Genomic DNA, 19,282 nt, shown 5'->3' on the forward strand with positions numbered 1-19,282 from the left:
TCCCCCCCCCACCCCACTGTTTCTTTTTTCTTTTCTTCAAATAATATTTATTGGTTTTCAAAAATTCACAAAAAAAGAATAAAAAGAAAAACATAGAAAAGAAAAACATATCAATTCTAATATTTTAATTAACATTGTAGACGTCCTCGATTCCTCTCACACTGGGTCCATTTTTAACTCCAAATTAAGCAATTTTCATTTATTATCTTAAATCATTCCAACACATTTTTTCATTATCTCACAACTATTTCTATTGTTAAAAGTATCGACTATCTTCCACCCATAATTCATCTTAATCCAAATCTAAATTTATCTTCCCATCCATCTATCCTCTATTTCTCCCCTTAGCCTCAAATTTCTACCCAAAAATTTTCCATACATTCAGATATTATTTCTTTTATCATCATAACATTTAAACACTTATATCTAATTCAGCCCCCCCCCTCCCCTGGACTCAAGGTCTCCCAGATGAATCAGCCAGTTCCATAGGTCATTCCAGTTTTGGGCCATCTTGATCAGTCAGAAAATAACATCCATTATTACTCCTCACCCCACTCCCGCTCTTTCACCACCTATCTACCACTCTCCCTTCTTTGTCCCCTGCTGCCTCCCCAATTTCCTAGCTGTTGCACAATACCATCCAACTACATTTCCACTTTTCAGCCCTGTCTCAATTTTGGCCCCCCAGTTTCTGAATATTCAGGTTATCAGTAAGCACAATTACCGTGGGAACTCTTTTTTTCAGCATTAGATCAAGCCATACCTCTACCAACCTAGAGTGTTGCCTACATCATTCCTCTAATTAGAAGCTTGTGTCGCTTCATGCCATGCTGCCATTAAAAAATGTTAATGAGAACAGCCTTTTCTAGCTTTATTGTGTACTCTGGAGATTGCACGGACACTTGATTTAATTTGCCTCAACGTTTATTTATGCATTCCTTCCTAACGAATCTGCACTCTTCGTTTAAAATATTCAGGAGACAAACATTAATAAATGGAGGCCTAGATATTGGACGCCAACAGGGTAGCAATATTCTCGTCTTGCATAACAATCCTATAGCCTAGTGCAAATGGCCGTAGCTATGCCAGACCTTATGCTAACACAGGTGGCTGGGATCATTGGCAACACCAATAACAATGTCAGAATTACCCCTCCCTCTTCCCTGCTTTTTTCTTTCTCTTTACAAATTTGCAATAATTTTTTTTTAAAAAAACCCATTTTTATGCATGTTGCTTGCCTTTTAAATTCAGATAGAATTGTATAGATTTTTAAAACCAACTTTCTCTGAGCATTCTGAAACAAGAGATTTTTGAATAGAATTTTAAACAAGGAATTCCATATTTTGTTTAAAAGTTGTTCTCTTGCGGGTTTTATTTGGAAAGATGGAAGGTATGTCTGTTTCAGTAGATCACTGCTTGATCTTAAGAAATTATGTGTCCTTGGTCTTTCCAATCCTTAAAATGAAAAATGTTTCTCCAGATTGAGCCATTAAGTATACGTTGTAGTTGACTTCCTATAAATCAAACATTTCTGGAGCAAGTTTTTGAAAACAGTATGACTCAGAAGATGTTCTCAAACAGCATTTCTGTCATTCAGTTTTAGGATTCGCTGATTATTTATGGTTTTCCTTTTCCTCCTGCAATAATGAAAACTGCTTACTAACTTCCCCAAACTTGTACCAGAGTTTACTATTAATAAAAGAATGTACTGGAATGTCAAACTAATAAGCTACAACTACGTATGTAGACAAAAGCTGGTGACACCTTCACAATAAAAACCCAATACAGTTCAGTTGATCACCGTTAAACACGGCTGTCCACTTCTGATGAAACATTCTTTTCCTATTACACATCTCATTCTTCACAATGGAACAACCATGCAGATGTTTCCTACTTTTGAAGTAGAACAGGTGGCTAGACAGAAATTGTGTGCGAATGTGGTGTAGAGGTTAGAGTGTCAGACAGGGACCTGGGAGACCAGGGTTCAAATCCCAATTGGTCATGAAGATCACTGGGTGACCTTGGGTCGGTGACTGCCTTCCAGCCTAACATACCTCAAAGGGTTATTGTAGGGCTTAAATGAGGAGCGGGGGGGAGGGGGGGCATGCACACCACCTTCCTGAACATCTTTTAAATTATTATATATTAATTGCATAGGGGGACGCGGGTGGCGCTGTGGTCTAAACCAGTGGTCCTCAACCCCCGGGCCACGGACCGGGACCGGTCCATGGATCAATTGGTACCAGGCCACCCAAGGAACATTAAATACAATTAAAATAAAATTATTAAATCAAAACAATCTAAATAAAATATAAGCAATCAACATCCCCCCCCTCAGCGGGCCGCAGTACAATGATCAAACGTTGACTGGTCCACGGCGATAAAAAGGTTGGGGAGCACTGGTCTAAACCACTGAGCCTCTTGGGCTTGCTTATCAGAAGGTTGGCGGTTCGAATCCCTGCGACTGGGTGAGCTCCCGTTGCTCTGTCTCAGCTCTTGTCAACCTAGCAGTTCGAAAGCATGCCAAAAGGTGCAAGTAGATAAATAGGTACTGCTCCGGCAGAAAGGTAAACGGTGTTTCCCTGCACTGCTCTGGTTTTGGTGTTCTGTTGCGCCAGAAGCGGCTTAGTCATGCTGGCCACATGACCCAGAAAAACTGTCTGCGGAGCGGACAAACACCGGCTCCCTCGGCCTGTAAAGTGAGATGAGCGCCGCAACCCCAGAGTTGTCTGCCACTGGACTTAACTGTCAAGGGTCCTTTACCTTTACCTTTCTTTAACTGCATAAACACCAACAAAGTGCTATATAACATAAAACACAAAGCCTTGCCCAAAGGTTTGCAATCCAATCCAGCTAAGAAAGAAAAGAAAGGAGATGGGGTGATTGAAAACAAAGACAGAGAGAGGCACACCAAATCTAGAAATCTTGTGATGCAGGATTTCAAAAAACTTTATTTAATCATATACAAAAACTAGTGAAGTTATTTTCAAAGGCAGCTGCTCCAACATCAGAACTGGCATAATACCAACTGACTGCAGCCTAAATACCTTCAGACAAGCCGTGTTAAGAGTACATTCATATTAGTGGTTTGAAACACAGCAAGGTCATCTCTCCCCCCCCCCCCCAAGCAGCTTTTGACGCTGCATTTGCAATGAGATGTTTCCATTAGAAAGGGCACATGAATGTCTTCACTCGACCCCCATGACCTTTTCGGTCTCCCCGCCTCTGAAACTCTCCTCGAACTCCTATTCATCAAACTGTCATCTGCGTCTGTGCGACAGCAGTTAGGGTATGCTCACATTATTCTGCTTTTATTTTGTTTGTTTGTTAAAAAAAATGGATTGAAACTGGTTTGTGGCGGGGAAACACCACATCGAACGGCAGTACAGTGGACGCTCGGGTTGAAAACGTGATCCATGCAGGAGGCACGTTCGTACCCTGCAGCGTTCGCAACGCACAGCCTAAGCACGTGTGGGTCGCAATTCTGCGCTTTTGCGCATGCACAAAGCACGATTTAGTTTGGGTACTTCCAGGTTCAGCACGGGACATAACCTGAAAACATGCAACCTGAAGTGTCTGTAACCTGAGGTATGACTGTATTTGTCAAGAAACTCCAGGATCATGCTAGTGGCATGTAAAAGATTAGCAGTGGTAGAGCATTTGGTGGGAAGCAAACAGTTCTGTGAACATACCCTTAGATATGAAAAGAGAAGTCTAATCATCGACCAAATTGGGAATGCAAGACTGCTCTAAGTATGCCGGTCTAGAGAACTGCTTTGATCCAGTTTCTGGTTTCAAGTTCTCTTTAACCAATAATCTCATTTGTCCTTTAAACTTAATCTTTAATGTTCTCTTTGCACCGTCAGCATTTTTATAAAGTGGAAGCTCAGAACTAATTGGATTTCTCAAGCAAACCCATCAAAGTGTAGCAGTTTTCTGAAGCAGAGCAACTGTTTATGGCTACCGTTCCCTCATTCTGGGCCAAACCTTATTAAAATAATGGCATTGTTTCGACAGAATTTTGGCTTTAATTATATATCATGGAGATACAATCAAAGGTCACACACACACAGAGAGAGAGAGAGAACATATATGTGCATACATAAACACACTATCTATAGTGGTACCTCTAGATACGTACCTGATCCATTCCAGGGTGCCATTCGCACCCTGAAAAGTACGTATCCAGAGCGGTGCTTCCGCGCACACAGGAAGTGCGCAGAACGCTTCTGCGCATGCGTGCGCCGCACAACCCTGAACTAAACACTTCCGGGTCTGCCGCATTCTTATCCTGAAAGTACGCAACCTGCAGCTTACTTAACCCGAGGTATGACTGTATTTCTTTTGTCTGAGTTCTTGGGCCTTTCCTGAAGCTGTAACTGCCCAAGATAAACAATAAAGAAAAGAATGCCTTCAACGATAGCATAGGTAAAGGGATCCCTGACCATTAGGTCCAGTCACGAATGACTCTGGGGTTGCGGCGCTCATCTTGCTTTACTGGCCGAGGGAGCCGGCGTACAGCTTCCAGGTCATATGGCCAGCATGACTAAGCCGCTTCTGGCGAACCAGAGCAGCACACGGAAACGCCATTTACCTTCCCGCTGGAGCAGTACGTATTTATCTACTTGCACTCTGATGTGCTTTCAAACTGCTAGGTAGGCAGGAGCAAGGACCGAGCAACGGGAGCTCACCCCGCCACATGGATTCGAACCACCGACCTTCTGATCGGCAAGCCCTAGACTCTGTGGTTTAACCCACAGTGCCACCCATGTCCCCAACGATAGCATAGTTTGGTATTTATTTTCTTTACTATCTTACCCTCTATTAAATAGTTAATTCCCACAGTCTATCTCTTATAAAATCAAAGAATCATCCTCCCAGCCAGCCCAGTTGAAGCAAAGTTTCCACAATGAAACGGTGACAATATTATACCTTGAGGAACATATTCACATTGGAGACTTAAGAAACATTTGCCGGGGGGGGGGGCTATTTTTAAATAGCTGCATTCTTATAAGGAACCAAAATCACAGAGGCTGAATTCTGGAGCATTAAAGAGACAAGTCATCATTACCTGCAGACAATATTAAAACATGCAAACACACCACCCTGCAAGGAAAACCCCGTACTTGAGTGGGACATAGCAAATAGCAGGCGTTCAACAAGATCTGGTAATATGTTCAAAATGTTTGCCTTGCACATCTTGCTAGTTTTCTTGTGGTGAAAAGTCATCCAGCACACAGCTAGAGATATGACCCAAGCTGTAGGATAATAAAAGAAGTCCAATCTTGTGCAATTTAAATATGCAGTGCATTTTGAAGCCCATGTTCAATTTATGCTAAAAGCTGAGCATTTTTTTAAAAAGCAGAATCAGACAAAAAAAGAAAACAAGTTAAGTGATACATTACCAAGCTTTTGTTCCATTTAACTCTGCAATTTGGTTATAAAAAGTGCATTTCTTAAACAGGAATGCCCAAATGCTCACATATAACTACTCAGAACTATATCTGAACCATGCAATTATGCCTCATTTGCTTTTCATGGATTCTGTATCTTTTCAACCCTGACTATGATTCAAAGTACAGTATGTTTACTAAAAAAATTAGTAACTAGACTAGTTCTAGTTCTCTTTCAGAAGCTACTAAGGATTAAAAAATCTTCCCAAGGTAAGAGCAAGAAGTTATTTCTCTCTCAATTTCTACTTGAGTGTTTTAACAGAGATATGACAGCAGACCCTAGGACAAAATTGGCAAGTGATTTGAATTCTTGGCGTAGTCCACTTTAGTCCAATTTCTACAAGGTGTCGGGCTTCCGGTTTAGCGCCAGCGCCGTCCGGTGGGGTCTGCCTCGATCTCCGAGGCAGCCTGTCTTTGCGAGGGGGGGGAGCAGCGGGGGCGACGCTGCACCCCATAGAGCCCTATATCGAGCGTTATAGGGACGAAAAGCCTCAGCGGAGCCCCAATTCGGACTCCCCAACTCTCTGGTAGGCTCTGATAAGAGCCCCAGAGCGAGGAGGGTTGTAGTCGCGGGGCCATTTTGAGCACCATTGTTGTCTTCGCAAAGAGAAGCTCCGTTCCGGAGGCGGAGAGCGCTGAATACTTCCAAAGAAAAAGGACTCAAAAAATAGATTACCGTGAGTAAGAAGGCTAAAAAATTCTTTTTGGGACTTAAATTTGGAGCGGGTGGAGATTTAAAAAACGGAAGCCGATCTCCCCCATATTGATTGAAAGTGGAAACAGTTAAGAAAATACCCATTGCCAAGTCATTTGTGGATTTGTTATATCTATGCATCTGCAAGAACTGTGCTGAAATCCCCCTTGGTGACAAGGCAGAGGGGAGAGTGTGAGATTTAATAAGAGAGAAGAGTCTCTTACTACTGCTGGAATCGGCGGTCCTGATGGACTCAGCAAGATTTGTGTAATAGGGAGTTTTGAAACAATGTTGATAAACTGAGCTGTAAAAGTTGCTTACGAAAACTCCCTTGAATTACAATTTAGAAACAAGTAATGGATTTTAATTTCTGAATACATTGTAACCAGTTTGGAAAAATGGCGATCGAATGAAAAATACTAACACTTCCTGTGCTCTGGGATTGCACTGTGTCCTTGAGAGGAGTACAAAAATGTCAACATACGATTACACAGTTGGATTTAAAGAAAAAACTCTGAAATTCTTATGGGAACTTACTATTGGAACACACAAACAGATTGCTCAATTAGAGGAAACAAATCGACTTCTTCAAGGGGACAAGGGACAAAAAACGTTGGAACAAGAGAATAAACAAGAAACAGAAGGAAAGCGAGAAACATGTCAGTTTTTGGATCAAGAGGAAGTCTGCAATGAGAAGAAAGAGGAAAAAGTTTTTGAGCACGTGAATCAGGGGAATGACGCTCCCATGGAAGGGGGAGCAGAAATTATGTCTGGACTTCAGAATACCCATAGGGAACAAAGACCGTGGGAGAGGATTACCTACATTGAGTGGATGATACAAACAATAAAGGGGCAACAGCGAGGGAATGGAAAATTTGGACATGTAAAATTTCGCAGAAAGGGAGTGGGGTAAATGGAAAAAGGTTTCTTGTTTAAAGGCTGGCTAAAACGGTTTGAAACTGGTTTATGGACTATGGAGTTTGCTGATCCGAGAAGGGAGGTGCCGTGAACAGGGGGGGAAGAGGCTAAAATTAGAAGATAAGATTTAAAATGGAATAAGAAAATGATATATAGATTTTATAAAAGTATGAAAGTTCTTGCAGGAAAATTTCAGGCAAGGGAGGGAAAGTAGAATAGAGATGTGTGTGCGTTTTTCTTTTTAGATTGGAAAGAAGATTATTAGTATAGCTGGGAAGAATGAATAATGGGATAGCGGGGTTCTCTAATCCTCCTCCCGTGGTCGTCTCCGTTCTGGGGTTCCCTGGTGGCAGAGGGGGACTCCCGGAGTGGGGGGGAGGGGGGGAGGGGGAGAACCAGCTGGAAAAAGAGCCATCTCTTCCTATCTTCTGTACCCTGGAGGCTCTCAGTGGCAGGGAGAGTTCTGGGGTGTGGGGAGAAGGAGGGGAATGGAAGGAGATATATAAGTAAACAAATAAAAAAAATTATTGATAATTTGATTAATTGGCTAAATGGACAATTTTAAATTAAATGAGATTAGAATGGTTGGTAAATAGTGAAAACTGTAAAGATGGAGCTGGCAAATGAAAATCAACAAAGGGGGGGGGGGTCTGGGGAAGCCCAATAGACAATGTTTAGGAAATTAGATACGCTGTGGCTTTTTTTCTTCTTCTGTTTTTTCTTTTTTCTTTTTTTGTCTTTCTTTTTTTCTTTTTTCTTATCGTTTTTGAAAGTTAAAGTTAGACAACAGCTGGGTGGATATTCGCCTGTCCCTATCCTTGCCATCCTGGGACCTCTTGGTGGCAGAGGGAGGTTCGGGGGGGGGAAGGGGGGAGGTGGATAGAGACCCAACTATAAAATGAACCACATTTGATTGCCTTCCTCTCGGGGGGGTTCTCTTGTGGGAGGAGAGAGCTCTGGGAGGGGGGTAGGAGAATGTGAAAAATATGTTATGTATGTGTATGGTCTTTGCTATTATGTAAAATTTTATTATGCAAAATCAATAAAAATTAATTTTTTTAAAAAAAAACAATTTCTACAAGGTGTCCTGCCACAAAGTTAAAAGTCTGATTTTAACAAAAACCTGAGTCAGAGCAAACCAATGGCTCTTTTTCAAAGTTAGCAGTCCTCCTGACCTTAAGGTGAAAAAATGTAACTTGGCAACAACCCATGTTCTCCTGGACCTATCCCTAATGAAACTACCTTTGGCTGTATATACCCCAGACCTTTAAAGCACATTCAAAATACATTTCTTCTCCCAAAGAACCTTGGGAACTAGTTTTTTTAGGGTGCTGGGAATTGTAGGTCTGTGGGGTATGTGTGAAGTACAATTCCCATAATTATTTGAGGGTAGGCTTTGAATGTGTTTTATAGGTCTGGGGCACCCACCGTCCTTGTCCTTTTCTATGCTGCCCTGTGTAATGGATCTGTGCAGCAACCCTAAATCCTATTATGAAACCATCCTCAGATTTATGGGGTTGACACGGTGATCACATTCTCCAGCCCCTAGGTAGACAAAATAGCACCACACACACGGAAGGTATAAGCAAGTCTCAGGGAAACCCCAAGTTTTTCAGAAGTACAAAACCCCATAAATAAAAAACCAAGCCTAAGCATGCTCAGTAACCTTAAAATACTGACTGACTGTTGGGGGAGAGGGGGAGAGAGACAGGAGATAAAAAGAAATGGTACTGATGAGAGCCAGCTTGGCTGGCTCTTTTAAAAGCACTGCAACCTTCTGTTGCCGTTCTCAGTTGTTGCATTAAATTCTAAAATGCAGTCAGTTCACACAAGGCAGATTGACCACAATGAACTTTGATTCTCATCCTACACACCTGTTTGCTGGCACAATGGTTCATAAGGTCAGACTCTTCATTCGAATGTTTAAGGAGGCTCTGCAAGAATACATTAAATATTTCCTGGAATACACCCAGAGCAAATTACACCTGTGGTTGGGAGGGTAGGGGAAACTGCTATGTATCTTGGTGAAATCTCTCTCTCTCTCTCTCTCTCTCTCTCTCTCTTCCCCCCCCCCCCCCCGGCTTTAAAATGTTCCAAATGAGATGAATTTACAAATAGCTATTGAGATTAATTTAGAAACAGCTTTTGGTAAATCTCTGAACCAAGCCATTTAAAGGCCAGAACATGCATTTTACATTAAAAGTAAAGGCTTAAGACTATTTCTTACCAGTTGGCTTATTCACTCCAAGGAATCCAGCTTTCCCCAGAATCTTAAAAACCTGGTGTGCTGGAAACTGTCCTTCTTCTTCCCATTTGTCCACAAATGGGTTGATTTCTTTGTCAATAATCTGTATTTTGAGAAATGGGGGAGAGGGGGAGACAAGAGTTTGGAAAGTTAAGCTTGTGCTATTTGCCCTGGCTGAGTCTCATTAGCTTCAGTGGGGCTAGATAGGCTTAACACCAGATGCTACAGCTTAAATGAGATTGTGGCGGGGTGTGTATGTCACGCTTCTCTTCTTAAATAGAAGCAAAGCACTTTGTTAACACCTAAGGACAGCTGACTTTTCCCATTCTTGGGAGATTTCCCTCATCTTAATCACTCTTTCAATTCAAATCATCCTGTAGGCAGTGCTGGCTGGTAGGGCAGAAGCCAGGGAACCCCACAGTAGATGGCGCCAGAGCCAATGAAAGGTAAAGCCAACAAATTCTAAGTTTGCCCCTCCTCCTCCCCACTGAGTTCTAAAATGGCAATATGGAGACTAAGCAGGGGGAAAGCTGATAGGCCCCATTTGCCCATATGGACTAGCCTCCATGTGTTGGCTGGGGCTGATGGGAGTTGTAGTCCAAAGCATCTGGAGGGCAACAGATTGGTGAAGGTTGCTGGAGGGCCTGACAAATAGCAGCTCTTTCCCCATTTCCGACTAAGTCCCCTTTGGGGAACCACAGAAATTCACACACTCCTTTGTGAATCCTTCCTGCCCCGCAGGTGTACTGAAGCTGCTTGGAAGTAAATGGAGGCAGGGAAAAAAATATGAGATAAGAATTATTTTCCTTACAAATCTTGAAAGGTTCTGGAAACCAAGCCTTATGAGGAATGGTTGATGGAGTTGGGTATGTTTGGCCTGGTAAAGAAGAGATTGAAATAGGATAGCCATCTTCAAATATCTAAAGGGCTGTCATACGGAGAATGGAGCAAGCTTGTTTTCTCCTGCTCCAGAGGCTAGGACCCAAATCAATGGATTCAAGTTACAAGAAAGGAGATTCCGGCTAAACATCAAGAACTTTCTGACAGTAAGAGCTGCTCAATAGTGGCTCAGACTCCCACAAGAGGGGGTGGAACTCTCCTTCCTTTGAGGTTTTTACAGAGGTTGAATGATCATGTATGATCTAGATGAGATTCCTGCATTGCAGGGGGTTGGACTGGATGACCCTTGGGCGTCCCTTCCAACTCTACCATTCGATGGTTCTATTAACATGAGAAGGAAAGCACTTTTTTGTCAGAAAAAACACACAATTTATTACAAACAGCTAAAACTATCACAGAGGTACAAAAGTCAGCATTCAGGTTACATATTCAGATGACACACCAAAGTTTGCAGGAAGTGAGTTACTGACTTATGTGCAGTAGAGTATATTATGTCAGTGAACTTGAAATCGTTTCCCCCGTTTCTGAGGCTAGGTGTCATGGCTTATATAGCCAACACTGTAACACCTTCACACATGGAAGAGGTGTCAGCAGGCTTGTGAAACCCCAAAGTTACAAAAAATATTTGGGTGGAAAGAATCCAAAGAAGGCACAAAACCCCCATCAGCCAAATGAACACTGGGCTGAGTGGTCACAGAATGCAGATTGACAGGGCCAGAGAGACAGAAAACTGGAAAGTGAGACAGGAATGGCATGGCTGGAAATCTGAACACTCCACACTGCAACATTTTGTTGTAGGTTCCACTTGCAAAGTTGAATCCCATCTACTGTATTTTATATATATATTTATAATAAAGAACACACCGCTGAAACACTCTTTAACAGGTTTCTTGAAATCTGCTTATAGCAGCAACTTGATTTTCAGTAAGAAGATTGAACAAGCCTAATTGCTGACCAGCACCTTTATTTATATCCTGCCTTTCCTCCATAGAGCTCATGATGATATTTGCAGTTCTACCACCGCATCTCATTTTATCCTCACAACAATCAGTTTATATACCCTTAGAATTTTCCTCCTCTGACATCTAATAGATAGAAATGTTAGTCTTTTTATCAGAAAGTTACTGCTTTTTTGTTCAGTTTTGTCGTGAAAACTGGCTATGTGCTGAAGCAAGACAGAGATGAATGCAAAATCATTATTACAAAATAAGTGTGTTTGCTGTTTTTAATCCTTTCCCCCTCACCAGGAAAATAAGCAAATCTCATGGTGCAAAAATAGGCAACCATATAAATCTTGAAGTAAACACATCTACTTTCTAAACTGTCATGTGTTGACAAATCTATGTAGAGCTTCTCTTGAGATGTTCTTACTACTGTAAGAATATACAGTAGTGTTTTCTTGTCAATACTCCCTATACCACTCCTTTAACACGGCATTCTTGAAATGGATTAAACAGGGTTATTAATGATTGTCGTCTGTGCCAAGTGTTTGCCTTGTAATCAGCACAAACAAAAGGAGTCCTGGGCTTCCTTTTCCAGTGATGGTATCAACTCCTTGCAGGCTTCCACTATGGATATACTGTGGTACCTCGGTTTAAGTACACAATTGGTTCCGGAAGTCTGTACTTAACCTGAAGCGTACTTAACCTGAAGTGAACTTTCCCATCGAAAGTAATGGAAAGTAGATTAATCCATTCCAGACGGGTCTGCGGAGTACGGTACTTAAACTGAAGCGTACTTAACCCGAAGTATGAGTGTAATTGGTTCTGGAAGTCTGTACTTAACCTGAAGCATACTTAACCTGAAGTGAACTTTCCCATTGAAAGTAATGGAAAGTGGATTAATCCGTTCCAGACAGGTCCGCACAGTACTAAAACTGAAAGTACTCAAACCGAAGCGTACTTAAACCGAGGTATGACTGTATATAATGACAGTGGTACCTCTGGTTAATAACTTAATTCATTCTGGAGGTCCGTTCTTAACCTGAAACTGTTCTTAACCTGAAGCACCACTTTAGCTAATGGTGCCTCCGGCTGCTGCCGCATCGCTGGAGCACGATTTCTGTTCTCATCCTGAAGCAAAGTTCTTAACCTGAGATACTATTCCTTTGTTAGCGGAGTTTATAACCTGAAGCGTTTGTAACCTGAGGTACTACTGTATACACATTCTAGATAGTCAGATTGTTCTGTGCGCGCACGCACGATTAACTGCAGGTTAACAGTAGCTGTGGTAAGAATTACTTCCTTCTGTTGAATCATCCAACATTCAGCTTCATTGAACAGTACATTTCCGAGCACAATTCAAAGTGTTGGTGCTGACCTTTAAAGCCCTAAACTGCCTCGGCCCAGTATACCTGAAGGAGCATCTCCACCCCCATCGTTCTGCCCGGACACTGAGGTCCATGCCAAGGGCCTTCTGGCGGTTCCCTCGCTACGAGAAGCCAAGTTACAGGGAACCAGGCAGAGGGCCTTCTCGGTAGTGGCACCCGCCCTGTGGAACGCCCTCCCACCTGATGTCAAAGAAAACAACAATTACCAGACCTTTAGAAGGCATGTCAAGGCAGCCCTGTTTAGGGAAGCTTTTAATGTTTGATGGATTTCTGTATTTTAATGTTTTGTTGGAAGCCACCCAGAGTGGCTGGGGGAACCCAGCCAGATGGGCGGGGTATAAATAATAAATTATAGACTCCGTCAGCAGCTGTCCCAAAGCATTCTGCACCAGTCATGGCCTCCAAATGGTCACCAAGCGCAAACAAATACAGAGTAGAAGTTGTGAACTAGGCTATATCTGGGATGAATTGCAAACTATTGCAACTTGATAACATTATCTTACCATAAAGCACTGTAGATTCTAATACAGTCATACCTTGAAAGTCGAACAGCCTAGTTCTCAAATGTTTTGGCTCCCGATCGAAACCCAGAAGTGACTGTTCTTTTGGAAGCGACAGGGCTGCCGCGGCTTCTGATTGGCTGCAGGAGCTTCCTGCAGCCAACCAGAAGCCGCCATTTGGTTTTTGAACGTTTTGGAAGTCGAACGGACTTCCAGAATGGATTCCGTTCAACTTCCAAGGTACAACTGTACTAGGATAGCTGGACCACAAACTTTGTCTTATGCTCTTTGCTGCTGCCCACAAAGCTCCATGAAGGCAAAGGATGCTCCTCCTCCACCCTCTTTCATCTCAAGATATACTCTACACACCTGGAGCATTAACCAATACTGAAGAGACATCAACAACCCCACCTGTGAGGGATAAGAGGTACCGGCAGCCCCCTCCCATACTGAATACCAGCTCCTCCCCCAGTGGGGAGGGGGAGACTTCGAGTGGTGATTCAGGAAGTGGAAACAGGAGCTTGAGTACCTTAGCGGAGCACAGGCACCGCCGGGGAAAGGAACAGGGAAGCAGGGAGATGGTGGGAAAGAGGCCGATCCCAGCTACTCCGGAATTGCGTAAAAAGCGCCGGGGGAGGAGATTCAGCATGCCAAGATTACTTTGCTGGGGGAAAACGCGCAAACCGCCATTCGGAGGTTCTGCGGAAGACTAACAACATGTACCACTATCTGTAAATAGCACTGCTTTCAGCACTGTAAATACACAGCACCAATAAAAGGATAAAATGCAGAGCTGTGTGGAGTCGTTACTCTGAAGTAGCCCACCCAGGCCACTGTGACACCACCTTAATGAAATTCTGTGCTCATTCACATGCATGCACAAGAAAGTGCAGTTGTTCATGATTAGTTATTTGCCACAATACAGAATTACCAGTATATACAATTCCTACAGCAAAGGTGGTGCTCTCAATCTGGAAAAAAAAAAAACATGCCTACTGGATCGGCTTCCATTAGTCATAGGAGGAACAAGACATGGATATGCATGATTTTTATATTTCATTTCTGTCCAATGTTTCTAATAACAGTTAAGATAAAATAGTAAAAGGCAGCTGAGTACCAATTCCCCTACACCTCTGTTAAAGTTACTTAGTGGGCCTTAATGAAATCTGCCCTTGATCATAAGCCAAGCATGGGGTCATCTATGCAAGACTTTAAAAGACATTTAAAATCATCTGAGAAAGATTTTAAAATACACAGTCTGGTGACCTTAGTAACTGATTAAAGGTCAGTTTTTAGGTTGCAATGGAAAATAAAAGCAACAACCTTTTTTTTTAACAAGTCCAGCCTCTTGTCCAAAATTAGGTGCTACTAATTGTAGACAGAATTTATGTTCCAGAGTGGTTTAAGAAACAACCCTCCTTCCCAGCAATCTCTAGGAATTGTAGGTTTGTGAGAGGAATAGAAATCGCTTAACAACTCTCAGCACACTTAAAAAGCTAAAATTCCCAGAATTCTTTGGGGAAAACTGTGACTGTTAAAGTAGAATAAGAGTGCTTTAGCTCTAAGATGCAGATGTAGCCTAATTAATTAATCCCTTAAGTATTATTCGTAACTGTGATATCCACTTTAGCTCCTGTATATATTAATACGACCAGTATGGTGCTTACCGTAATTACATTTTGGGACCTAATAAATAGAGCAGATTTGAGTTATTATATTAACAGTGTCTTGCTATGCCTATAATGCCAGAGGGAAACAGCAAGGAAAATACTTTCTCATAGCCTCATGACAAAATAATTCATGAAGACTGCTCTTTAATTAATGAGGAGAAAGATAGTAGGAGCAAAGAATGAGCAAAGAGACAGACATAGTTCTTTAATGACAACAGGGCCATTTTAAAAGCTAATATTAAGATCAATGACTGCCAGAGACAATAGTTATTTTTGCCACTTATACCGATAATCAAGAGGATAATCACTCTAAAAGGAACTTTTAAAAGTAATTTCTTGAATTCACTTCACAATACAGCATGTTTTCATTTGTACTGTATTATAAAGTCTGGGGATGATTCTAATAGAAGGCACTAAAAACTGCTTACAGTACCATCCCTATTCATATTCAGAACAACGGAAACCACACCCCTTAAGTTTCCCATTTTGAAGGTCTAGGGTTGACTCTAGCTGATACCCAAGGCCCTGGCTTTAGACAACCCAAGAATGCAATGGTAAGAGGCAGCCTCTTACAACGACAAGAAAATGATGTTTTCCCTTGAGAACCTGGAGTTCCAAATATGGGTAATATTTTGAACCTGGGAATCCACACCCCTGAATGGGAGATAGCTAAAAACAACTTTACTGGGATACACTTGTCAAACAACAGTATAATCCTACACATGTTTACACGGAAGTAAGTCCCATTAACTCCAACAGGGTTTACTTCCTGGTTAAGTGGGCATAGGATTTCCACCTAAATATGCAGGTACCATCTCACTGTTGCCCATCATACACATAAATTAGAGAGAATCACCTGCAACTGCAGTCCTAATCCCAATTTACTTAATGGAAAAACCAACAGGGCTGTTGGGCTATTAAAGGTAAAGGGACCCCTGATCATTAGGTCCAGTCGTGACCGACTCTGGGGTTGTGGCGCTCATCTCGCGTTATTGGCCGAGGGAGCTGGTGTACAGCTTCCAGGTCATGTGGCCAGCATGACAAAGCCGCTTCTGGCAAACCAGAGCACATGGAAACGCCGTTTACCTTCCCGCTGTAGCGGTACCTATTTATCTACTTACTTATCTATTTATCTACTTGCTTTCGAACTGCTAGGTTGGCAGGAGCTGGGACCGAGCAACGGCACCGACCTTCTGATCGGCAAGCCCTAGGCTCTGTGGTTTAACCCACAGCGCCACCTGCGTTGGGCTTTTAGACCCTTCAAAAACACAGCATTTCCATACTATATAGAAAATGAGTACTCTGTTGTGAATCTGACTCAGAGAATGCCTTGGATAACCACAAAAGCCTGCAGATTTCACCTGCCATAAAACCTCCCCACTTTTTGAGAATTGCTCTGAGGTCTTAGGTTTCCTCTCATAACTTTTTACTCTCCAGGACAGGTTCCTTGGGCCTTTCCCCATAAAACTATTTATTTATATTAAATGTTATATGATGCTTTCCATTTGGAAGATCCTTCGAAAGAGCTAGCAAAATGTAAACACAATATATAATGAAACACAATCAGATAATCATCATGATGCAGCTGAATAATCTGTCGAAATACTACAGCAAGCCAGGAATAGAAGATAGCACAGTCTTGACTGCAAGACAGTACGTCTATAATGTGGGCACATAAGAAAAGCCAGTGTGGAGTAGCGGTTAGGGTGCTGGACTAACACCTGGGAGAACAGGGTTCAAATTCCCACTCAACCATGAAGCCCACTGGGTGACCTTGAGCCAATCACTGTCTCTTAGTCAAACCTACCTCACAGGGTTCTTGTGAGGATAAAGTGAAGAGGGGGAGAAGTGTGTATGCCACTTTGAGCTCTTACAAGGAAAGGTGGGGTATAAATGTGGTATTTTTTTAAGCCTCCCAGGTCAGATAGTTCCATCCCCTCAGTTCCACAGCCACTACCCATCAAAAAGGCCCCTTCTCATGCCACAGTCAATTGTTCACAGGCTTATGAGCCTGCTATTGTCAAATATGTCACAGCAATTCCTTCAAATACCACAAACTCGTGTACCTAAACCTTTTCCAAAGAGTGTCATTGGTCTAGGAAGGACGTAAAATGTACTTGCATGTATCGTGCCTTTTGTTGTGCTGACAGATTGAGGTGACCGGGGGGGGGGGGGGCAGGGTAACATCATTCCTTCCCCAGCCATTTTTAGCTCAGTCCCATCTATGTGAATCATGTCATACATTGATGGAATCACCAGAAACAAAGTGAACTAAAGCAACTCCTACCATGTCCAGTCTTGCTTTATCCCTTTCTACGGGAAGCTCAAATACTGCATTCCTTTGCTTAACCGGATTACAGGCTCTAATTGGACACACCAATGTTTTAAACTTCACTGACCTTCTCAAGGATTAATATTGTTGACTGTGGCTTCTCAAAGATATCGTCTCCCCTTTCTTCTTCTTTTGGAATCTAAAATACTTTTCAGTATTCATTTAGCAAAGAAGCACAATCAAAATAAGATTGCAGAGCACCTTCTCTCTCAGTTTGCAAGGAAGGCCAGGGAAGATAAGACAAGAGGACAATGGTTTCGGCCAACAGTAGTAATAAACATCCCTTGTGTTTCACTAATGTCCACAGGAAGGTTCTAAGAGGCAAGCCAAGAAAAGTATTTATCGTGGCCGAAGTATTATTGAAGCAGAAAGGCTTATTCGGAGTTCAGACATGTGTTCTGTGACCTGCCTCTGGCACAATTAAGAGTTTCTTTCCCTCCATGGAGAGGCTAAGTATTGTAGTTTAGTCAGAAAAGGGTACAGTGGCCTGTTTCAGATATCATGGTCAGCCAAACCATGGCTCACTGGGACTACACAGGTTCCCAGAGAGTTCAAAGCTGCTCTGCTCCTACCTGGTCCGTTTTCTTCTTATTTTAACTTCTGCACTGCACTGAGCTAAGCCAAGGTTTAGCTCAGTATGCTGTCCAAACCTGGGCTTCTGCTTAAGCTCCCTAACCACAAGCTAAGGTTTCTGGAGCATGCCAACACCTCCCTCTTGCACCTCAATAGCTGCAGAAGAAGTCTGAGATCTGCTGCCCTAGATATCCTGAGAAATCTCTAGTCTTGCATGCTTGCTGAAAGGCTTGCAAGAAAGAAGTGAAGGAAGCTAAATGATTACCCTGGCTCGTGCACTGGTCAAAGTATATCTGAGGAAAGACAACATGAAACAGAACTATTCCTGTAAACCTAGTTTTTCCACTCAGTGAAAGAAACCAAGATTCCATCATATCCAGATAAGCATCAGCAATATTTGCCTGCTCACAGGCAGCAGGAATGCATGTGTTGGTATAATCCAGTGTTCCCATGCAGGATACCTACAGTTCCTACTCAGAATAACTAGAGCACCAGAATGTTTAATCATAAGCAAAGATTCTCAGTCATACCTCCCTCACCTTTTATTTTAAAACAAGAAACGCGAGTGCTTAGGCAGAAAGATAGTAGACTTGTGGCTGCCTCCTTACAGACCAATCTTATACATGTCAACTCAGAAGTAAGTCCCAATGACTTCAAGGGAACTTCCTCCCAAAGTTAGTATAGGATTGCAGCCTTACAATGCTAAAAAATACGGCACAGTGTACGTCCAGTCATACAGGAACACATTACTGAGTTAAAATACTATTCCCCAACCTTTTGAAAGTATTAGGAAACAAAAAAATTGAGTACCGTAACTGGAAATGCTTAGCATATTAGTTAATGATGAAATAATGTAATGTTCTTGTAGATTTTAATCAAACCAACTCCCAAAGCACGCCAGGGCTCAGTAATCAGGGTGGTGCAGTTTCTCCTTTGAGTCATAATTGTTATCCCAATTGTTTGTAATCCCATCTACAAATTATGCCAGTACTGGAGCAGCTACTCAGAATGCTGCTAGTAAGAGCATATACCACCAGCATTGCATTTTCAGTTATCCCTTTGTCTCATAGTTCTGGACCCTGCACCGGAGTCCGGCTGCTTCCACGCCTAGGTCCACAGTTTGCTTGGTTTTTAAGGAGTGTCTGCATGGCACTGTGAACAAAGCATCACTACCTCATGTTATCCCTGTTCAGCTTCAGGACTTTTTTTCTTTTTCAGAACTCAAAGCCCAACTTAAAAACTCAATGAAACACCCATGCAATTTCCCTAGGTGTAGATAGTCTGTTTTGTTCTAGCCAATGTGAGGACCTCCAGAAGTTGCTGGCCTACAATTCCCATCATCCCTGGTTCTTGACCATGCTGGCTGGGCCTGATGGAAGCTAATAGCGGAGGCTGCCAGGAAAAGGAAAATGCCCACTGCCTTCAGGGCAAAAAATGGGAGTCTGCAGCCGTTGACAGTAAAACCACATCTGCACCATACATTGAAAGCACCATGATACCACCTTAAACGGTCATGTATCCCCCATGGAATCCTGGGAAATGTAGTCTGTTAATGGAGCATTGCTAGGAGTCCCCTGATCCCAGAACTACAACACCCAAGGTTCTCCAGGAAGAGAGAATGACTGTTAAACCACTCTGAATTGTAGCTCTCCGAGAACAGGGGGTCGC

The 19,282-nt window shown here is 42.5% G+C and overlaps 1 protein-coding gene across 1 annotated transcript in view; it reads right to left on the bottom strand.

Annotated features, from left to right (window-relative positions):
* LOC118091708 (putative acyl-CoA dehydrogenase 6) overlaps positions 1 to 19,282 on the bottom strand; it is a 49,919-nt gene that overhangs the window by 29,977 nt on the left and 660 nt on the right. Inside the window, exon 2 of the mRNA XM_035128939.3 lies at positions 9,293 to 9,413. Within this exon, the coding sequence (XP_034984830.3) occupies positions 9,293 to 9,413 (121 nt within the window). The remainder of the gene's footprint in view (positions 1 to 9,292; positions 9,414 to 19,282) is intronic.

Source organism: Zootoca vivipara, chromosome 11 (genome assembly GCF_965207765.1).
Source record: "Zootoca vivipara chromosome 11, rZooViv2.hap1.1, whole genome shotgun sequence".
Lineage (NCBI taxonomy): Eukaryota > Metazoa > Chordata > Lepidosauria > Squamata > Lacertidae > Zootoca > Zootoca vivipara.